The sequence below is a fragment of the Meriones unguiculatus genome, chromosome 8 (genome assembly GCF_030254825.1).
Source record: "Meriones unguiculatus strain TT.TT164.6M chromosome 8, Bangor_MerUng_6.1, whole genome shotgun sequence".
Taxonomy (NCBI): domain Eukaryota; kingdom Metazoa; phylum Chordata; class Mammalia; order Rodentia; family Muridae; genus Meriones; species Meriones unguiculatus.
In genome coordinates, this window is record NC_083356.1 from 71,327,898 (window position 1) to 71,346,610 (window position 18,713).

An 18,713-nucleotide genomic window follows, 5' to 3' on the forward strand; every position below is an offset into this window, starting at 1 on the left:
CCCCAGTCAAGGAGCAATGACATGACTTGGGAACATGTTGGAAATATAAACTCTCAAATTCAGAACTCCTGGGGTGGGTTCCAGGAAAGCCATTGGCTGGGCTGAAATGTGGCTCCGATGGTTCAATACTGCCCAGCTTGTATCAGGCCCTGGATTAGACCCTCGGTAAGCCGAGAGTGGTGATACTTGCCTGTGATCTTAGCACGTGGGAGGTAGAGGCAGTAGGATCAAGGTCATCTTTGGCTACATAGGAATTGCAGGAGAGCCTGGGCAACTGAAAGCTTTTTCAAAAAAGCAGGGGTTGTGGGAGCGGTTACTAGGGAGATGGCTAAATGGGTAGAGAGCTGGCTGTGCAAGCATGAAGACCTGAGTTCAATCCCCAGCACCCATGTGAAAAAGCCAGTCACATGGCACACATACCTGTAATCCCAGCACTGAGGAGACAGAGCCAGGAGGAGTCCCAGGATTTGCTAGCCAGCCAGCCTAAGCTACCTGGAAGGTGTCAGGCCAGTGAGAAGCCCTATCTCAAAAGCGAGGGAGATGGCACCCGAAGTGGAGGTGCCAGCTGCGCCTACTGTGACTCCATGACTTTGATACGTCATTGATTTATAAAAGCAGGCCTCCAGGGAGGTGTACTTGGCGCTATTCTGGTGCTGGGGTGGGGGTCTGTTGGTCAACATTCACGCCCTGCTCTCTGGGGTAAGAACTTATATCATTTGCTCATGATTGTGGTGTGAACACTCCCATCAAAGCCAGCTTTGGTCACAGTATGAAGTCATCAAGTGTGTAGTGGAGAGAGGTATGCACATACTCTAGAGCCTTGGCCAATGGCTCCCACTCACACCTTGTGTAGAGCACAAAGGCAAAAGACACAGTTCCTTTCCCTGAGAAACGTCACTGCTACTGAGGATGACGGACAGCTTATGCAATGAAAACTTCATTATCCACACTCCTGGGGCGTGAGCAGTATGAGGCATGCGTCATGAGACATAGGGAGTCTGAGGGTTGGGGAAGCCTGCTGCTGGGAAGTAGGCATGGAAGGGGTAACCTGGGCATGCCTCCTATGGGGAGGATGCTCAGGGGCCCAGTCAGGGGTGCTGCCCGTGTCTGCCCCCACCCCCTCAGCTCCAGGCTGGGGCTGGGGGCCTCACACTGTGTGTCTTTCCTTCAGAGGATTCCCAATGCGATGTTTATCAACCTGGTCCATGAGCGCCTCTGTGAGGACGATTGCCTCAGACGGGTAAGACTGCACGGCACTATATGGGATGGCATGGCTAGGCGTGGCCTGTGTTTTAGGAGTCACCCTGGAGGGGCCTGGCAGGTATGGTGGAGAGGACATTTCTGTGGGGGAGTTCTGTGGGTCTTCTCTCCATCCCTCAGCCATGACTGCAGGGGAGCGCAGGGGTGGAAGGGAGACAAAGAGATGAAGAAGAGGGTAAGGGAAGCTCTCCCTGCTGTCATGTTAACTGGGAACAAACTGGCTGGCATAAACTGAGGCATCTGCAGCCAGCTGAGCAGCTCTGAGAGTCACAGTCCTCCCGAACCTCAGAAGAGACAATAGCAGTGAGCGATGCATGTGGGTTTTTTTGTTTTGTTTTTGTTTTCTCATGCTACTGCATCCTGGTGGCTGAATATCTGCTGTGGAAGCTTAGCCTGCAATGCAGAGCAACAAATGCTTCAGGCTGAGTTACAGAGTGGTCTTGTGTGTCCTGGCAGCAAGATGCATTCACATGAACCCAGCTGCCCTCCTAGTGCTACTTTAAACACATAAGAAATGCCACACAAAGGGCTGGAGAGTTGGTTAAGCAGTTAAGAGCGCTTGCAGCTCTTGCAAAGGACCAGAGTTTGGCTCCCAGCAACCAAATCACAGCTCACAGCCGCCCATAACTCCAGCTCCAAGGAACCCTAATCCCTCCTTCTGGCATCTATGGGTAGCTGCATACATATTTGCAAACATAATACAGACATACACATACACAAATAAATAAATCTTTAAAACTGAAACATAAAATAGACACAGACCGAGATGGTCAGGGCTGCTGGGTCTCTACTAGACATTATGGGAGTATGGTTTCAGGGAAGCTGCAGTTCTGTGTGTAGCTCAAGCTTGCCCTCCAGGACACACAGGAGTCATATAGCTCAGCCTGGCTTTGCATCCCTAATCCTTGTGCCCACATGTCCTGAGTGCTGGGGTTACAGACATGGTTCATGACAACTGGTATGTGCAGTGTAGGGGATGGAGCCCGGGGCTTTGCATCCCCAGCGCCAGCAAAGTCTGATGTCTAGTGTCCCTTCTTGAGCCTTATTTACAAGCTTGGTCCACACAGCCTCTTTTCATACTACACCTGCAGTATAGACCAAGTTCAAGGTCAGGCTTTCCAGAGGCCTTGCCAAGAGCTCCCACTGTCATCAGAATGCTAACATTTACCGTTATTGATACACTTAGGTCATAATTGCTGCCTTGATTGTATGTTATTCCATGCAGTTGTATTGTGTTGTGATTGATACTGTCGACCCCAGGGATATGTATAGCACTGATTGTCATGGTGACTGATGGTGGTGGTGGTGGTGATGCTTTGACTTGTTGCAGGCACATCTGCACTCGTTAGAAAGCCTGTGACCTCTTGGTGGCCCCTCTGATCAGTTACATGGCATGTATGGCCAGGCCAAGTACTCCATGCAGCACCTCATGCAGTGTTGCTGTTTTATGGTGTGTGCGCGTGTGTGGAGGCCTGAGTTTGACATCAGTGTCTTCCATGACTGTTCTCTACTTTCCTTTACTGAGGAAGGGCCTCTTGTCATGGAAGGGGTATCTCCTGGAGGCTTGCTCGGTGTTCCAGCTCCACTGGACAGCAATGGGGTTGGGCTTGAAGACAGAGGTGCTTCTCTGACCTGCACATCCGTGGTTGCGGCTGTGTCCCAGCCATTGTTACCTGCAGGGGAAGGAACTACCTCCTTCAATTTGTTTTAAGATTTCTTTTAACCTTCAAGGGGCATCGGGAGCCGTTTTCATCTCTTCCCGATGGAGACAGATTTCCAGGGTGAGGCGAGCCTTCTAATTATGAGCTTTGGTTGTTCAAAAGCAAAACAAACCCTCACCCAAAACAAGCAAGCTCTCCTGCTTTTCGGGAGAAAAATGACACATATGCATATTCATTTATATGGTAATTATTATTATTTAGCTACACAGGGACTAGAATTGGTAATTTAGAGCACAAAAAGATCGCAGGGACTATCGTTCAGGGAAACATAACCCATCAGGAGTCTGCAGTTAATGCCCTGTTTCTTTTCTTTCCCCTGCTTTTTTCTTCTTTTGCAATCTCTTTGAAGAATTTTATTTGAAGTGACCATCAAATGCATTAGAGAGGGAGAAATTAGCAGTTTGTTTCAGAACTACAAAAAGGTGGCAGCTCAGCCTGCCAGAGATATATGAGGTGCTCCTTAGGGACAGCCATGCCCCCCAGGTCAGAGGGTGCCCACACCACTTCTCCTGGCCAAAGGAGAGCTAAGAAGGAAGGTGCAAGCACTGGGAATGTGCATAAGAAAGACCAGAACTGGAGACTCAGAACATGGTACCTGGCCAGCATGTATGTGCTCTGTTTGCTATGGATGGTTGACAGTCCCTTTCCTGGTCCATCTTTCTGCAAGTTTCCAGGTTCCTTCCCATGGCTTCCTTCATGTGGCTTCCCTCCCCTAGCATCCAGGGAGCTCTGGATTCAATTCCCAGCACCACATTTAAAAATGTGGGGCTGGAGAGATGGCTCAGAGGTTAAGAGCTGCTCTTCCGAAGGTCCTGAGTTCAATTCCCGGCAACCACATGGTGGCTCACAACCATCTATAACGAGATCTGGGGCCCTCTTCTGTTGTGCAGGCACACATGCAGGCAGAATACTGTAAAAACAATAAACGAATCTTAAAATAAAATAAAATAAAAATGTGGTATGGAGCTGGGCATGGTAGCACACACCTTTAGTCCCAGCACTCAGGGAGGCAGAGGCAGCCTGTACAAAGTGAGTCCAGGACAGCTAAGGCTACACAGAGAAACCCTGTCTTGAAAAACCAAACCAAACCAAACCAATCAACCAACCAACCAACCAACCAACCAACCAACCAACCAACCAACCAGAAAAACAACAAAAAAACAAAAACAAGTGCTCCAGCTACAGAGCTGACTCAGCAGCACCAGTTTCCCTTTGTGTAAAAGGTTTTAGGTAGATAATTTCTGAAAAAAAAAAAAAGTTCTATAAAAATATATAGTGAGAAAGGAAAGTCAGTGTCTTAGGGTTCTGTTGCTATGAAGAGACACCATGACCACGGCAACTCTTATAAAGGAAAGTGTGTGGTTGGGCTGGCTTACACTTCAGAGGTTTAGTCTATTGTCACCATGGCGGGAAGCATGGCATTGTGCAGGCAGACATGGTGCTGGAGATGAGAGTTCTACATCTTTATCCACAAGCAGTAAGGAGAGACTGTGTCACTGGCCATAGCTTGAGCATAGCAGACCTCAAAGCCCACCCCCATAGTGACACACTTCCTCCAACAAGGCCACACCTGCTAAGAGGCCAGGCGTCCCAGCACAGGAGTCTATGAGGGCCATACCTAGTCAAACCACCACAGTCAGTGAAATCCTGAGAAGCCAAGGTAGGAGGGTTGCTGAGAGATGGCAGCCTGGGCTACAGTATGAGAGCCTTTCTCAAACAAACAAGATACCAAGAAAATGAGTTGGCATTCATCCATAAGGCAGGGAGATGGGCTTCCTTTGTGACTTAACATCAGCCATATTGATGGTTGAACCTTATTTCTGCTGATGGAAGGAATAAAGAAAAACATCGGAAAACTTCACAGCAAAGGGCACCACATCAGCTCAAAAGTGGGCTCTGAAGAACTTGAACCCCTGGTCTCAAGATGTGCAGCCACCCCAAGGTGTTGCAGTTGAATGTGACCATGGTGTGGGAGACCAAGGGTGAATGAGACTTGCAAACACCAGTGGTGAGAATCCAGATGCAAGCCGAAGACAGCCTCCGCTGCCCATCTAAACCACCCAGGCAGCAGCCGCACCGTCTCCATGAAGGAACCTGAATACAAACGTGTCTGTAGTGCTGACTTAAGCTTTCACCCTGACCACATGGCTCTACTTGGATCTTAACCACCAGTCCCTACTCTGTGGGCCAGCAGCAACTTGGCGAGGGATTTATTGCCATGGTGATGCAGAACCTGGGACAGATCCAAAATGGCATTCTTTCCTTCCGTCATGGAGCACAGAGTCTGTGGAGCACGGGTTCTCTGCTCTATGGGAGAGGCTAGTAGGTTCCATCACTGGCTCCCCAGAGCCTGGAGCACTCAGTGAACAGTACATTGGACACTGTTTCCTCTCCTTGCATTACAAACCGACGGGCTTGAAACAACCTATGCAGTCTGCCTGTGTCTCCATGGGTCAGGACCTCGTCTCAGCCACCTGGACCCTTTTCTCTCAGTCCACAGGCAAGATGCTTCTGGGCATGTCACTTGTGCTCACCTGTGCTGAACTGAGCCGCCTCTCAGCTGGGCCAGGCCATGCAGCAAGGAAGTGGCTGAGGGTCTCCAAGCTTGCGCTCTGCAGCGTGTGGCCGCAGACAACGACTGCCTCATTCTCTGACTGAGAAGGTTTAGCTCAGCGTTCAGTGCCGTGCCCTGGCCTGGCCCACTGGAGCACTGCTGGAGGAGCTAGGTGAAAATCCTCTGAGAGTGGCTCAAGGGTGGAAAATGACGCTCACTCCTGTCGTGCTTTATGCTGGGAGGGCCTGGTGCCGCACCCTATAATCTCAGCATTTGGGGAGGTGCGGGAGAAGGGCAAGGGAAGAGGGCCAGTAAGAGGGAGAAGGGAAGTGGGAGGGGTAGAATAAGGAAGAAAGGAGAAGGAGGAGGAGAGGGAAGGAGAGTCTTGCATACTTCCGGGGGTGGGCTTGTGGTAGACCAAGAACCCTAACATTGGCAGGACATGATCTAATGAGGTTGTTGGCACACCATACCCAAGGAGTAGGTAGGAGTGCAGTCTTTTACATAAGGGGCCTGAAGGGAAAACCAGCCCTAGCCAGCCTCCTGGTCTTGTCCAGTTGCTAGAGTAGACGGGCTAATGGGGAGGTTAATTGAGGGAACTTCATCTGTGTGGCCATGGAGAAGCCATCGTCCCTTCAAGGTAAAGCCTTCCTGGTGTGGCTGCTCTGGGGTGTAAGTCCTCATCCATGGACCCATGCTCTGTAAGTAAGCCCAATGAACTCGTTGGCTCTCAAGGGTGAGCTTTGGTGGAACTAACTCTTGGTTTTGACATCATAACTGTATGAAGACAGGGTGATGTCATTTCTGTGTTCCCCTCCCCCTGGCCTGGAAGAAGTTCTCGCAAACAGTGGTGAGCCAGCATTTGTCAGCACGCACTGTGCCTGTAGCCCTGAACCACTGACCCCTGGAGGCAAGGGAGGACAGAGGTCTGCAGTAAGGAGGTGCATGGCCTACCAGCCCACCGCAGAAGCATAGCACCCACTGTCCAGAGGAAAGGCAGGCAGTGGGGGCGTGAGGCTGGCCAGCGTACACTTGTTCCTTTAACTAGGAAGAGCAGCCATCCTGGCATAACATAACCAAGCATGGTGGTACACACCTGCAGTCCCAACACTCAGGAGGATCAAGGTCAGCCTGGGATACGTGAGACCCTGTCTCAAGAGAAAAAGACAGACCAGCTCTGGCTCTTGGAGGCTGGAAGCTGGACTGTGTCTCCAGTCCTGCGAGCCACGGAAGTGTCCTGGGTGTTCCCACTGCACACAGAACCTGAAACTTGTCTTGGTGCTCACAGGTAGATTTCTTTTAGATCTTGTGTGCAGCCATGACAAGTCTGATTTCGCAACAAGGTGGGAGCACCGAGTGAGCGTCCCAGCCTGGGTTTGAAGCTTACATGCGAGGGTTTCTAGAGTCTCCACCCTCATTTTGGCCGTGAGTTCTGCTTCCCTTGGCCGTAGCACTTGATGGTCGGCACTCGATGGCAGAGATGTCACCCCAGCAGCAGACTGACATCAGTGGCTGTCAGTCCATGGATGTGGGCCTCTGGGCCACTGTGTAGGCTCAGGGGTTGGTAGCTGTCCCTGGCACACCGATGGCTCTATGGGGCCTCTGTGCAGATGTAAATAGGACCGGAGGGGCTAGAATGAGGGGGAAGTTTGAACTGTGCTCAGAAAACAGGCAAGCACAGGTTGCCGCATTACCAACCCTTCTCTGTGGAGCCCATGGAACCTCAGGCTGAGGCCATGGTGAATGTGATCTGGGGCCCACCACGGGTGGATGTGGGCTGATGTCTGCAGACTGAACAGCAGACACAGTGTGGCTGGAGAAAGTGTGCCTCTGACGACACAGGAGACTGCAAATTCCCTCTCCAGCCACTGGCTCGACTTTTTCCTGCAGCAGTGATGGGGGTACAGTCAAAGTCATGAGAAGACAGAGGTGTAGATTGACAGGGAAGGTACCTGTGCCCTCAAGTTCAGGGTAGGGGTGGGGTAGTACAGAGGAAACTGAGGCCAGGAGGCCTCCTGGAGTCCCTGGAGGAACCAGCCAGCAGCTCTCGGGTGCCTCCTGTGGAGCCTTTTCCTAGTGATCCTTGGTTGGAGCAAGGATATGATCAGGGGGAACACCTGGGGGAGCTCCCAGGGAGTACCCACACTCTGGCTTCCCTTTGAGGAGCCAGGGAGGGAGGGAAGAACAGCATGGAGGCAGTGTCCCAGAGGGCAACCAAGCTTCCCACAGGCCTCGCTAATTGTGCTTTGATAAGTCAGGAGGGCAGAAAGGGCCAGTGCCGTGTGCGATGCAGGCCGAGCCTTGCTGCATCAGGCCGCACTCTGCTGAGCCTCACCGACTTCCCTGCGCTGCCGGGCTTCTCTGCCTCCCTTTCTTGCAGCTGTGACATCTGCTCGGTGCCTGTCCCTCCTGTGATACCATGCCCCTTGCAGCTGTGCAGACCCCCAGCTCTGTGCGGAGTGCCCTGAGCATACGGCCTTTTTGATGTGTGATAAAATGCTGCCGAGCCATGGGGGTACGGTGAGCTGAGGCATTGGAATATCAATTAACCTGCTCAGAACAAAGCTGGGGCTCCAGTGTGGAACAGACAACTCACTGAAGTGTCAAGAAGATGGATAATGTATCTAATTAGGGTTGCCTGATACCTCTGCATCAGGCCACTCCTGGCCACCGGACCTGCGGACCTAGCAGAGCACAGTGGTGGCGAGTGTTTCCGTGTCGCTGGCATGACTGCCATCAGTTGCTGTTTCCTGATTAACTTCTTGCTTTGCTGAACATGTTCTCAGCTCTGATTGCTGTTTCCCCTGGAAAGTGCAGTCCCTTTTACAGCTGTGCAGGGAGCCCCTGTGAACGTGTGTGCTCGAAGAGAGGGCTTCCTGAGAGCTGGGCCTGGGGACGCTCACACAGAAGCCGTATCCAGCCACTGTCCCTCCAGTGGCAACTGATGTGGACCCGCATAGACAGCACAGGGATGAGGGTGTCCATGGCTGTCTGCCCTGTGTGACAAGGGCCTTCCTCTTCCTAAAGTCTTCAACCTACACAGGAGTTACCACAGCCCAGGAGTCACTGAGGTGTCCCTTGTTTTACTGCCTTTACCTGGACATTGGGAACCGAGCTTGTGCTTGTGAGAAGTGGGTGAGTGCTATTCTTGTGAACAGCTGAAAGAGCTTTGGACCGTGCGCTGAAATCCGCAGTGAACTCATGCACAGTAAGGCAATATTAAAAACAGGTCTTTCTTGGAGGGCTTGCCTCTTCCACCTTCCAGGAAGTGAACTCATGCACAGTGAGGCAATATTAAAACCAGGTCTTTCTTGGAGGGCTTGCCTCTTCCACCTTCCAGAAGTGACTCAAACATGCAATCCCAGAGCTTGGAAGGCTGGGTTGAGGTAGAAGGGTTGCTACAGCAGGCTTAAGACCGTCTTGATCTACATGCCAAGACTCTGTCTTTAAAACAAAGGCTGGGCATGATGACACACACTTTGATCCCAGGCAGAGGCAGGCAGATCTCTGCGTTAAAGGCCAGCTGGTCTATAGAGTGAGTTTCAGGACAGCCAAGACTACACAGAGAAACCCTATCTCAAAAGACCAAAACCAAAACAAAAAGGGGGGGCTCAAAACTGACGGAGCAGCTCTTGTACTAGAGGAAGCAGTGACTGGGCTCATGATTTCCGCTCCCCAATCATAGGAAGTTGTTTATGTGTGTGTAAGAATTTACCTAAAGTTCCCAAGGACGCTGGTCTCCCCTCTTGCAGATCTGAAAAGGAGGGAGCCGGCTGCAGCCTCGCCTCTGTCCCTGCAGCCCCTCACAACTGTAGGAGTCCATCCTCCTACACAAAATAAGGTCAGTTGCCTATAACAAGGACTTGAGGGATCCAAAGGCTGTTAATTCTTTTTCTCTCCCTTTTGCTTCATTAGTTCTGACACCAGGGTTCTGTGGCAGTGTTTCTCTATATAAAGAATTAATGAAAGCTTGCCTGGTTTTTCCAACGTGCTTTAGGTTGTAAATTTGTTTAGCTTTTTATAAAACCATCCATGGAGGCTGTTGGTACCTTAATATTTCAATAGTAAAAACAAAACAAAACAAAAAACAGGGGCATGATAGTATGTGTATATGTGCATATGTGTGTACACATGTATGAATGCGCATGTACATGTGCATGTGGATGCCAGAGGTCGATGTCTAGTGTCATCTTCTATTTCTCTACCTTGTTTGTTTGTTTGGTTTTAATGTAAGGCTTCTCTGTGTAGCTCTGGCTGTCCTGAAACTCACTCTGTAGACCAGGCTGGCCTCGAACTCACAGAGACCTGCCTGCCTCTGACTCTAGAGTGCTGGGATTACAGGCCTGTGCCACCATGCCTGGCTCCACCTTATTTGTTGAGACAGAGTCTCTCACTGAGCCTGGAGCCATTTCAGTTAGACTAGCTGTCAGCCAGCCAGCCCGCTCCTGAGATCCTCTCGTCTCAGTTTACCAGAGCTGGTGTTTTAGGTATATACTACCACGTATGACCTTTTTAAAACTTTATTTTATGTGCATTGGTGTAAGGGTGTCAGATCCCCTGGAGCTGGAGTTGCAGACAGTTGTGAGCCACCATGTAGGTACTGGAATTGAACCCAGTTCTCCTGGAAGAGCAGCCAGTGCTCTTAACCACTGAGCTATCTCTGCAGCCCCATATCTGACCTTTTATGTGTATCCTGAGGAATTCAAACTTGGCCCCCATGTTTGAGTAGCAAATTTTTGATTCTGAGGAAAGGTGCCATTTGCCAGGACCTGCTCTCCTTCTTATAAGTCAGGATGCGGTGTGAAGGCTCATCCCATCAGTCCATCATCTGACCACAGAGACACTGAACCCTCAGGATGACCAGGAGGAGGGTCTCTGACAAGGGGAGGCCTTCTTTTGTCTCCCTTCACTGTGAAGTAGACTTGAAGCCATTTGCTTGTTTGCTTTCATGCTTACAAAGTTTATTTTACTGCTTTGAGTTTTAAATCTAAAGGCATAGAGTGTGTGTGTGTGTGTGTGTGTGTGTGTGTGTGTGTGTGTTCTAACTCGAGACTCTCTGGACTTGAAAGAACTCTAGCAACTGTTAAATTGCTGTGGGGTGTGAGAAAACAAATAGAAAGATGAGTCACTGACTTCTGCCATAGAACATCAGCTGCTCATGAATGAATCTGCACAATCGGTGTTATTCCAGAATCCTCAGAGCTTCCATCTCGAAACCCAACAAAAATGTTTTGATGCTCACTTGAAAAAATACGGTTTTGAAAAAAAAAATAGAAACATAGGACAATAAGTTATGAAATTGTAATAACTTTACAGGTTAAATAAAAATGGCCTCATAATCTTCAGGCAGGTGTCGGCCCCACTTGTGCCAACCATTACAGCTTGACAAGAGGAGCACCATGGGGAGGGCTGCTCTCAGCCGAGGTTGGGATGGCTGGGAGCCTCGAGGCAGCAGAGTGGATCTGAGCTTCCACACTCACAAAAGAAAGCATGGTTCTATTAAACATGAAGTGTAAAATCATGAGAGAGCATAGTTTAAATACAAGTGGATATTTATCTCCTTTCATGGTAGGAAAGGCCTTTTTATGCACCCACAAACACCATAGTCCAAAAGAAGGGTGCAGGCTTCGTCATAAAAAAAAAAAAAAATCAGTGTGAAACAAGCGACACTGCACACACTGGGCAGTCAGTGAGGCAATAGTCTGCCTCAAATGGCTGTGGTGGTGTTTGCCCGCGTGGGTTGGCTTCCTGATATGTAAATTAAAGCGGTCTGGGGATGTATTATATTTTGTCGGTCAGGTTTTCTCCCAGGGTAGTGTCCAACATTGGTGACTGTGCAGGGAAGGGAAACAGAATTATAAGGTGTGGTGTGATGGGACTGGAGAGCTGGCCTAGCAGTTAAAAGTGCTGAAGCTCTTCTGCAGACCTGAGTTCAGTTCCCAGCACCCACATCAGGTGGTTTACTGAAGGTGTGAGCCACCATGCCTGGCCCAGGAGAACCAGGATTGTTTAGATTATTTGAGGTAGGACTATATGCCTTTAGTCCAATTTTTTTGAGGTGGAAAATATAACCTTCACCCTGGGTCACGCTTTGTGCTGGAAGCCTATATTAAGGACAGGGAAGAAGGAAGCTGGCTTTCTTTGTATGCTTGCTCTCCTTCTCATTAGCAAGTCTATCCTGTCACTGCTATTGGAGCCACCTCCTTTGGGATTCCAGCGTACACTGAGGACCAGCTGAGACGTTCAGCCTCGTGGACAGAGCAACTACTGGATTCTTGGACTTTTTGTTTATAGCCAGCCATTGTTGGACTGGTTGAACCACAAGGCTGTGCCACTCTTACAAATCACACACACACACACACACACACACACACACACACAAGCACACATATGCACACAAGCACACATATGCACACAAACACACACACACTAGATTTATTAGAATAACTTACAGGCTGTGGTTCAGTTAATCCAATGATGGCTGGCTATGAATGAAAAGTTCAAGAATCCACTAGTTGCTCAATCCCCAAGACTGGGTGTCTCAGCTGGTCAGTAGACATCAGAATCCAGAATTCAGAATCCAGAAAGAAGGAGGAGAAGGAGAAAGAAGAAGAAGGCAGCTCTAATGTCAATGAAGGAATGGACTTGCTAGCAAGGTTGAGAGCAAACAGGCAGAGAGAGAGAGAAAGAACACGAGAGTGAGACAGAGAGAAAGGGGGAGAGCTTCCTTCTTCCATGTGCTTTCAGCAGAAACTGTGGCCCAGATCAAAGTTGCGTCTTTGCATCTCAAAGATCAGGATTAGAAGTGGATCTTCCTGCTTCAAATTCAGCAAAATCCCCCACAGGTGTGCCCTCCACTTTTTGACTTTAGTTAATTCCAGATGTAGTCAAGTTGGCAACCAATAATAGCCATCACAGATGGTGAAAATCGCTTACAGCCTGGTGGGGCTGTGGGTGAAGCCGGCACCATGGCTCACTCACTTAGGAGGTGTGGTATAAACCTTCAAAAACAGAGGCAGTGAAGGCCCAGCGTGAGCACCTGCTGCTGCTGGTGGGGGCAGCCTCAGGAAGCCAGGACATCAGAGGCCTGCCATGCTTGCCTTCCTGAGCACTGGCTCTGGGCTCGGTCACCGGTGTTGACCGAAAGCACCTGCCCCCACTGAGCACCCCCTCCCTAGTTTATAGTCTAAAAAGGTGCAAAGAGGGCTGGAAACCTTGAAAGAAAAGAAGCCTGACAGCCGCATCTCCTTCGAGGCTGCTCACCTATCTGAGTTCAATCCCTAGGACCCGTGCGCTATAAGGAGAGAACTAACTCCTGAAACTCGTCTTCTGACCTCCACATGTATGTTGTGGCAAAGGCACATCTACCCCCAAATGCACACACTCACACAGCACACACACTCACACTTACCCACCCACCTACCTGTGCGTGCACAAAATAAATGAATAAATATTAAAAAATAGTGAAGGGGCTGGAGAGATGGCCCAGCAGTTAAGAGCACTGGCTGTTTTTCCAGAGGACCCGGGTTCAATTCCCAGCACCCACATGGCAGCTCACAACTGTCTGTAACTCAAGGTCCAGTGGCTCCAACTCCCTCACACATGCATATACGTAGGCCAAACACTAAATGTACATAAGAATAACCAACTAACTAACTAAAATTAAAAGCTAGTGAAGCGCCCCTCCATACTCTTTATCTAGGGCTGGGTCCTGGAGGGCATCCCTGAGACGCGGGAGCAGGCGCTGATGATCCAGACCCTGGGGCTGGCGCCCAAGCACGTCGGTGAGTACAGCCCTGGCCCCAGCTGCCCTGAGCATGCAGTATGAACCCTGTCCTTCAGCCCTGGCCGCCTCTCCTTGAATACCCTGGGCCTAGCCACTGCCCACAGGGGGGGTTCAAGGGCCTGGGATCCAGCAAGAAAAAGACACATCAGGTGAACTCTAGCCCCAGCCACATAGCTACATGTGCTGAGGGCTTGTCATTAAGAAAAGCAGATCCCTCGTGTCAGGAATCCCCCTATTGTGGGCCTCTTTATGAGAGCAAAGGAAGTGGGACAGGGTCGAGTCACAAAGATGTCTACACGGTCACTTTCCTCAGTGAAACCTGTTGGCCAGGGACGTGCTCCACCGTGGACTGGTCTCAGAATGGTTTAGTGCCATGGGGGGGGGGGATGGGGAAGGTCTCAGACATGTGGCACCTGAGCCCAGCACACCAGGTTTGTTCCTTTTTTCTCTGCCCAGTTGTGCTTAATGCTCCGGACACAGTCCTGATTGAGAGAAACGTGGGGAAGAGGATCGACCCTGTCACTGGAGGTACGATGTCCTACCCCAGTGGATTCAAGAATCCCACTCTCTCTCTAGGCATTCAGGGGTCCACACAGCTGAGAGGGCCTGTCTCAGAGCCGGAAGCTACCGAGAACAGAAATCCCTGCTGGCTGAGAGGCATCACTGTCTTTTCTTGGGACAAGATTTCATATAGTCTAGGTTGGTCTTGTGCTTGCTCTGTAGGCAAGGATGACCTTGAACCTCTGATCCTCCTGCCTCCATTATAGAAGGCCTGAGAACAGAGAGCCCCTGAGGATCCCCGATTCAGAAGGTCCTGGAGGGGGAATGGTATGCCAGCTGTAGGTTTGAGAGAGCTGTTATGACTCCACCAAATCTTGTAATTGGTCACAAACCATCACCCTGGTGAATGGGGTGCTGGGATTGAGCCCAGGGCCTTGTGTACCTAAAGTACACACTCCTGCTAAGCTCCATCTATCCCCACCCCGTTGTTTTTATGGTTAGGAATAACAGCTGCTGTTATTCACGCACTGTTTAGTGAGAACACTTGCTGGCTCTGAAGGTCAGCCACAACCCTGGGCAGCAAGACAGGAAGTGCAGCAGCCCTGGTTGTATCTAAGCCTGTGCCTCTCCCGTGCAGAGATCTACCACACCACCTTTGACTGGCCCCCTGAGGCTGAAGTTCAGAACAGGCTGATAGAGCCAGAGGGCATCTCAGAGATAGAGACGGCGAAGAAGCTGCTGGACTACCACAGGAACATTGTCAGGATCCTTCCTTCATACCCCAAAATCCTGAAAAGCATCAGCGCAGACCAGCCGTGTGTGGATGTCTTCTACCAGGGTAAATACAGCGAACCGCCCCACCTCAGAGCCACACGGCCGAGATGCTCTCAACACCTGACTGTTGTTTTCAAACAAAATCCCGAACATCTGATTTTGCCAATAAAGACTCAGGAGCCAGATGCTGGGGTGAAAGCCTACTAGCTCAGAGAGGCAGAGAAGGAAGCCAGCTGACCTTCCTCCTCAGCTGACATCCCAGGAGGAAAAGCACCTTCTCCATGCTGTCTTAAGAACCTTCCAAACTGAATGTCCCTCTTTTCTACTTCCTTTCTGTTTCTCTATGCATCCTCTGGACTTCCTCTCACTCTCTATGTTTTTTTTTCTTAAGTTCACTCCCGTCAGCTGGTTGCTTGCTCTGCCTCTTGACCTATGGTTGTCTTAATTTTATCCTGCTTTCAGAAAGCTCTTGGATTAAAGGTGTGTGCTAGGGCTGAGCCACCACAACTAGAAATAGGTTTTTCCAGTACACAATCAAGGGGTTCATAGTGTGATCAAATATCCTGCAATACCTGACTCCCTCCCCATCCCAATGTCCATCAGGCTGGCAACAGCAGTGGCTGGGAGTGTGGGCACCCTGGGAGGCCGGTCACTAATGGGCCGTGCAGGGACCCGTAGAGACCCGGGACTGATCCTGACACCTAGGTGTGGCTATATCCCGAGCTCACAGAGGGTTTGACAATGTGTGGGTGTAAAGAATGGGAGGAGCATGATGGTAGCAAGGTTCTGAGGGCTGATCTTGAAGGAGAAGAAAATGCAAAGATTAAGGCAAGAACACATTTATCGATGCAAAGCAGGCAAGGTGATTCGGCGAGCCAGGATAAGCTGCTCACTGCCCACTGACATGCTGCAAGGCTGTCCACATACTTGACAGCTGCCCAAGGGCAGCCTTGCAGAAATGGGATATTTATAAATACTAAAGAAATATTTAAGTTTTGGTATCTCTAAATCCATTATCTTCTTCTGTCTGATACCAGAAGAAAAAGCATTTAGAGTGTTTTGGCACAGTAAAATGGCAGCAGACACTGAGTCCCTTGATGACCCTTTTCACTTAGGCTCCTTCAAGTCTCTTCAAGGAAGAGAAAAACTGATATGATAGTGGAGTTCAGCTGGCAGCGTGCTCAAAGTGCTGGCTTCCACATAAACCTGGCGTAGTGGCATACACCTGCAATCCCAGGTGTAGGCCGATGCACACAGGAGGGACAGAAGTTCAAGGTCATCTCTGTTACATAAAGAGGCCACCCTGGGCTGCATAAGACCTGTGTTTAAAAAAGAAAAAAAAAAAAAAACTCACTTTAAGCTGAGTGTGGAGGTGTGTCCTTGTGAAGCCCATACTTAAGATGTTGAAGCAGGAAGACGGGCAAGCTGAGGCCAGCCTGGGAAGCAGAGGGGGAGCCTGTTGCAAATATTCTAATTTCAATTTGAAAAGCCCACAGAGAGAACTAGAGGCATGGCTTTCCATGGCTCCACATGCTTGCCAAGCGTGTCCAAGGCTGTCCCTGCAACATCATCTTCAGCTGTGCATCAAACTTGAGGCCAGTCGGGGCTACAGGAGACCCTGTCATAAAGGGAAAACAAGTAGTGTTTGCTTTGCAAGCATCACTAAAGTTACTTTCCAGCAGGTGTGACAGTACATGCTTGTGATCCCAAGGCTGGGAGGTCCAGACAGATCCCAGCCTCACCTACTGGGTTCTAGGCCAGTGCGACTTTGTTTCTAAAAGCAAGGTGGATGGTTCCTGAGACTGTCCTCTGACTTCCACACAAATGTATACACGTGCACCTGTGTGCAAGCTAACACTCACACACACTCATGCACACACAAACACACGTGCACCCCAGGAAAGGCCCTCTGCAGCCCTCTGTGGCTGGGGCCTCTGCACACTCTGAGGCAGACCAGGCCCTCTACCGGCCACCATGACGATCGGGCAGGCATCGGGAAGGAGGGGCTGCTTGCCACGTCAGGTTGAGGCCGCCTTGCAATCTTCCGGAGCTTTGCATCTCAGAAAGATCTTTAGCAGCAAACACATGCTCTTAAGATAAACATCTACCACGTTTATCTCATGCCACGGTTTTGTGAGTTTGCACATTAATTACTCCTAAATTACTTAATTAAATTTAAAAGTTCATATGATCATTCATAAAGAATTCATGCCTGGAATTGTAAATAAAAACGTGAGCATCTAAATATTAATTATTATTAATTAATAATGTGAAGAGATAAATTGAAAATCAGGCTGCAAGATTCCCTCTGTGTTGTTTATTTAATCTCTTCTCAGTGCATCCAGCAGCCGTCTATTTCCAGAAAGAATAGCTGGATGTGGGACTGTCTGGGGGATCGTTACTTCTAATTAACGTAGTTATTTACTGTAAATTAGGCATCGTTTGCAAGCAGGCTGCGTCACTGTAGTATATGTGCTTTTCAGGGGTGCTGGGCTGTGGAAGGCTTGGGCTTGGGAGCCGTGCAAGGGTACTCTGCTTTGGGCTGTCCTAGAGGAGGACTGGAACCCCGGCTCTGAGAGGCGCCATGGCTACACTGCACACTGTGCTGGCTGTCTATATTCGAGAACAAGAAGGCTAGCTCCCTCGCGGGATGGCAGACTGAGCAGATGACTGTTTAATTTAGCAGTTCTGCATGTTGCCCGTGGTATGATGTGCCCATGACAGTGGTGACCACAGCCTTGGGGCAGTCAACTTTAACTCACCTGTGCTGCTAGTTCCGAAAAGAGGGAACTGTAAGTCCTAGTGACCAGTGAAATAGTCCTGTAATGATGCCGAGTTCAGGCCAGGGGGGACAGCTTAGCCGGCAGGGTGCTCACGGACACATGAGGGCCTGAGTTTTCGTTCCCAGCAGCCGTGTTTAAAGGGGGCTGGTGAGATGATCCATCCATAAAGGCGCTTGCTACTGAGGCTGACAGCCTGAGTTCAGTCCCCAGGACTCACGTGGTAGAAGGAGAGAGCTAACTCCCTAAAATTGTCCTTTGACCTCCTCACAGGCACTGTGGCATGTGTATGCACACAAACAGACAAATTCACTTTAAAAAATACATTAAAGACTGTAATCCTAGTTACAGGCCTGTAATCCTACTTATGGGGAAACAGAGACAGGTAAACTCTAGGTTCAGTGACTAAGACATTGACCTGGCAGCTTCATATGTGGGTGCTTGCATGTGCACATTCACACCTCCACATAAACACAGACACAAACATGTAGACCCGTGTAGACACCATACACGCAATCCCCCACCCCCAAAGTTCCAAAGTCTGTGTATGAACAACTACTCCTGCTTCTCGGTTGGGCTCCTTTTTGCCTCCCCATACCATTCACCCTCCAGGGGAGACACCAGACCACGCCTGAACACGTTTACTGGCCATGCTATGGGAACCCTGTAAAAAGAGACCAGCATGGGCTTCAAATGCCCCGATAACCAAACTCCATAGTAGACACACCTACACGTTCTTTCTTAAGCCATCTTCCTGAAGGCGACATGTTGGCCCAGCCCTTCCTCAGGACAGGATCTCCTTGCCAAAGGAAGAGTGGCAAATGCCACTCACAGCTGGCCTTGCACAGGACAGTCTGGGGGCCTTGGCAGGAGGTGAGGCCTTGGGGAGGGAACCTTGTCTTGAAGGCTGTCTGGTGGGTAGCTGCCCTGTGCCGGTCCCCACCAGGCCGATGTCTGTTCTCCCGGCTCCCCCTTTCCCTGTGCGAGCTCGGTGGGAAGTACCTCCTCCCTGAACTTCCTGGCATTGGGTGACCTCCCACAGTGAAGACTCCTGTTGTTCAAGATGCTCACCCCTGCCTTCCCACCTCTCTCTTCATCAAATGCCAGGGGAGCGGCACAGGTCAGGGGAACTGGCCGAGTCTGCCCAATCCTATGACCTATTTCATTACTGCCGAAAAGGAGACTTGCAACAAAGTTAGTGTCCCTGGAGTGTGGCTGCACAAATTATTCTCCACCAATTCCTGAGTCCTTTAGAAGTCCCTGCACTCCAGGCTCCTCCTCAGCCCAATGCACATATCAAAGCCTCCGTGTGACACACAGCTCGCACCTCCCCTAGG

The 18,713-nt window shown here is 50.1% G+C and overlaps 1 protein-coding gene across 7 annotated transcripts in view; it reads left to right on the forward strand.

Annotated features, from left to right (window-relative positions):
- Ak8 (adenylate kinase 8) overlaps positions 1 to 18,713 on the forward strand; it is a 105,119-nt gene that overhangs the window by 14,541 nt on the left and 71,865 nt on the right. For 2 of the 7 annotated variants that reach the window (XM_060389773.1, XM_060389770.1), the window contains exons 5-8: positions 1,172 to 1,240; positions 13,238 to 13,319; positions 13,898 to 14,020; positions 14,460 to 14,660. In XM_060389773.1, coding sequence (XP_060245756.1) covers positions 1,172 to 1,240; positions 13,238 to 13,319; positions 13,898 to 14,020; positions 14,460 to 14,660 — 475 coding nt within the window. Of the gene's footprint in view, positions 1 to 1,171; positions 1,241 to 13,237; positions 13,320 to 13,777; positions 13,850 to 13,897; positions 14,021 to 14,459; positions 14,661 to 18,713 lie in introns of all 7 variants that reach the window. The other 5 variants (XM_060389771.1, XM_060389775.1, XM_060389774.1 and 2 more) reach the window with 5 other exon arrangements.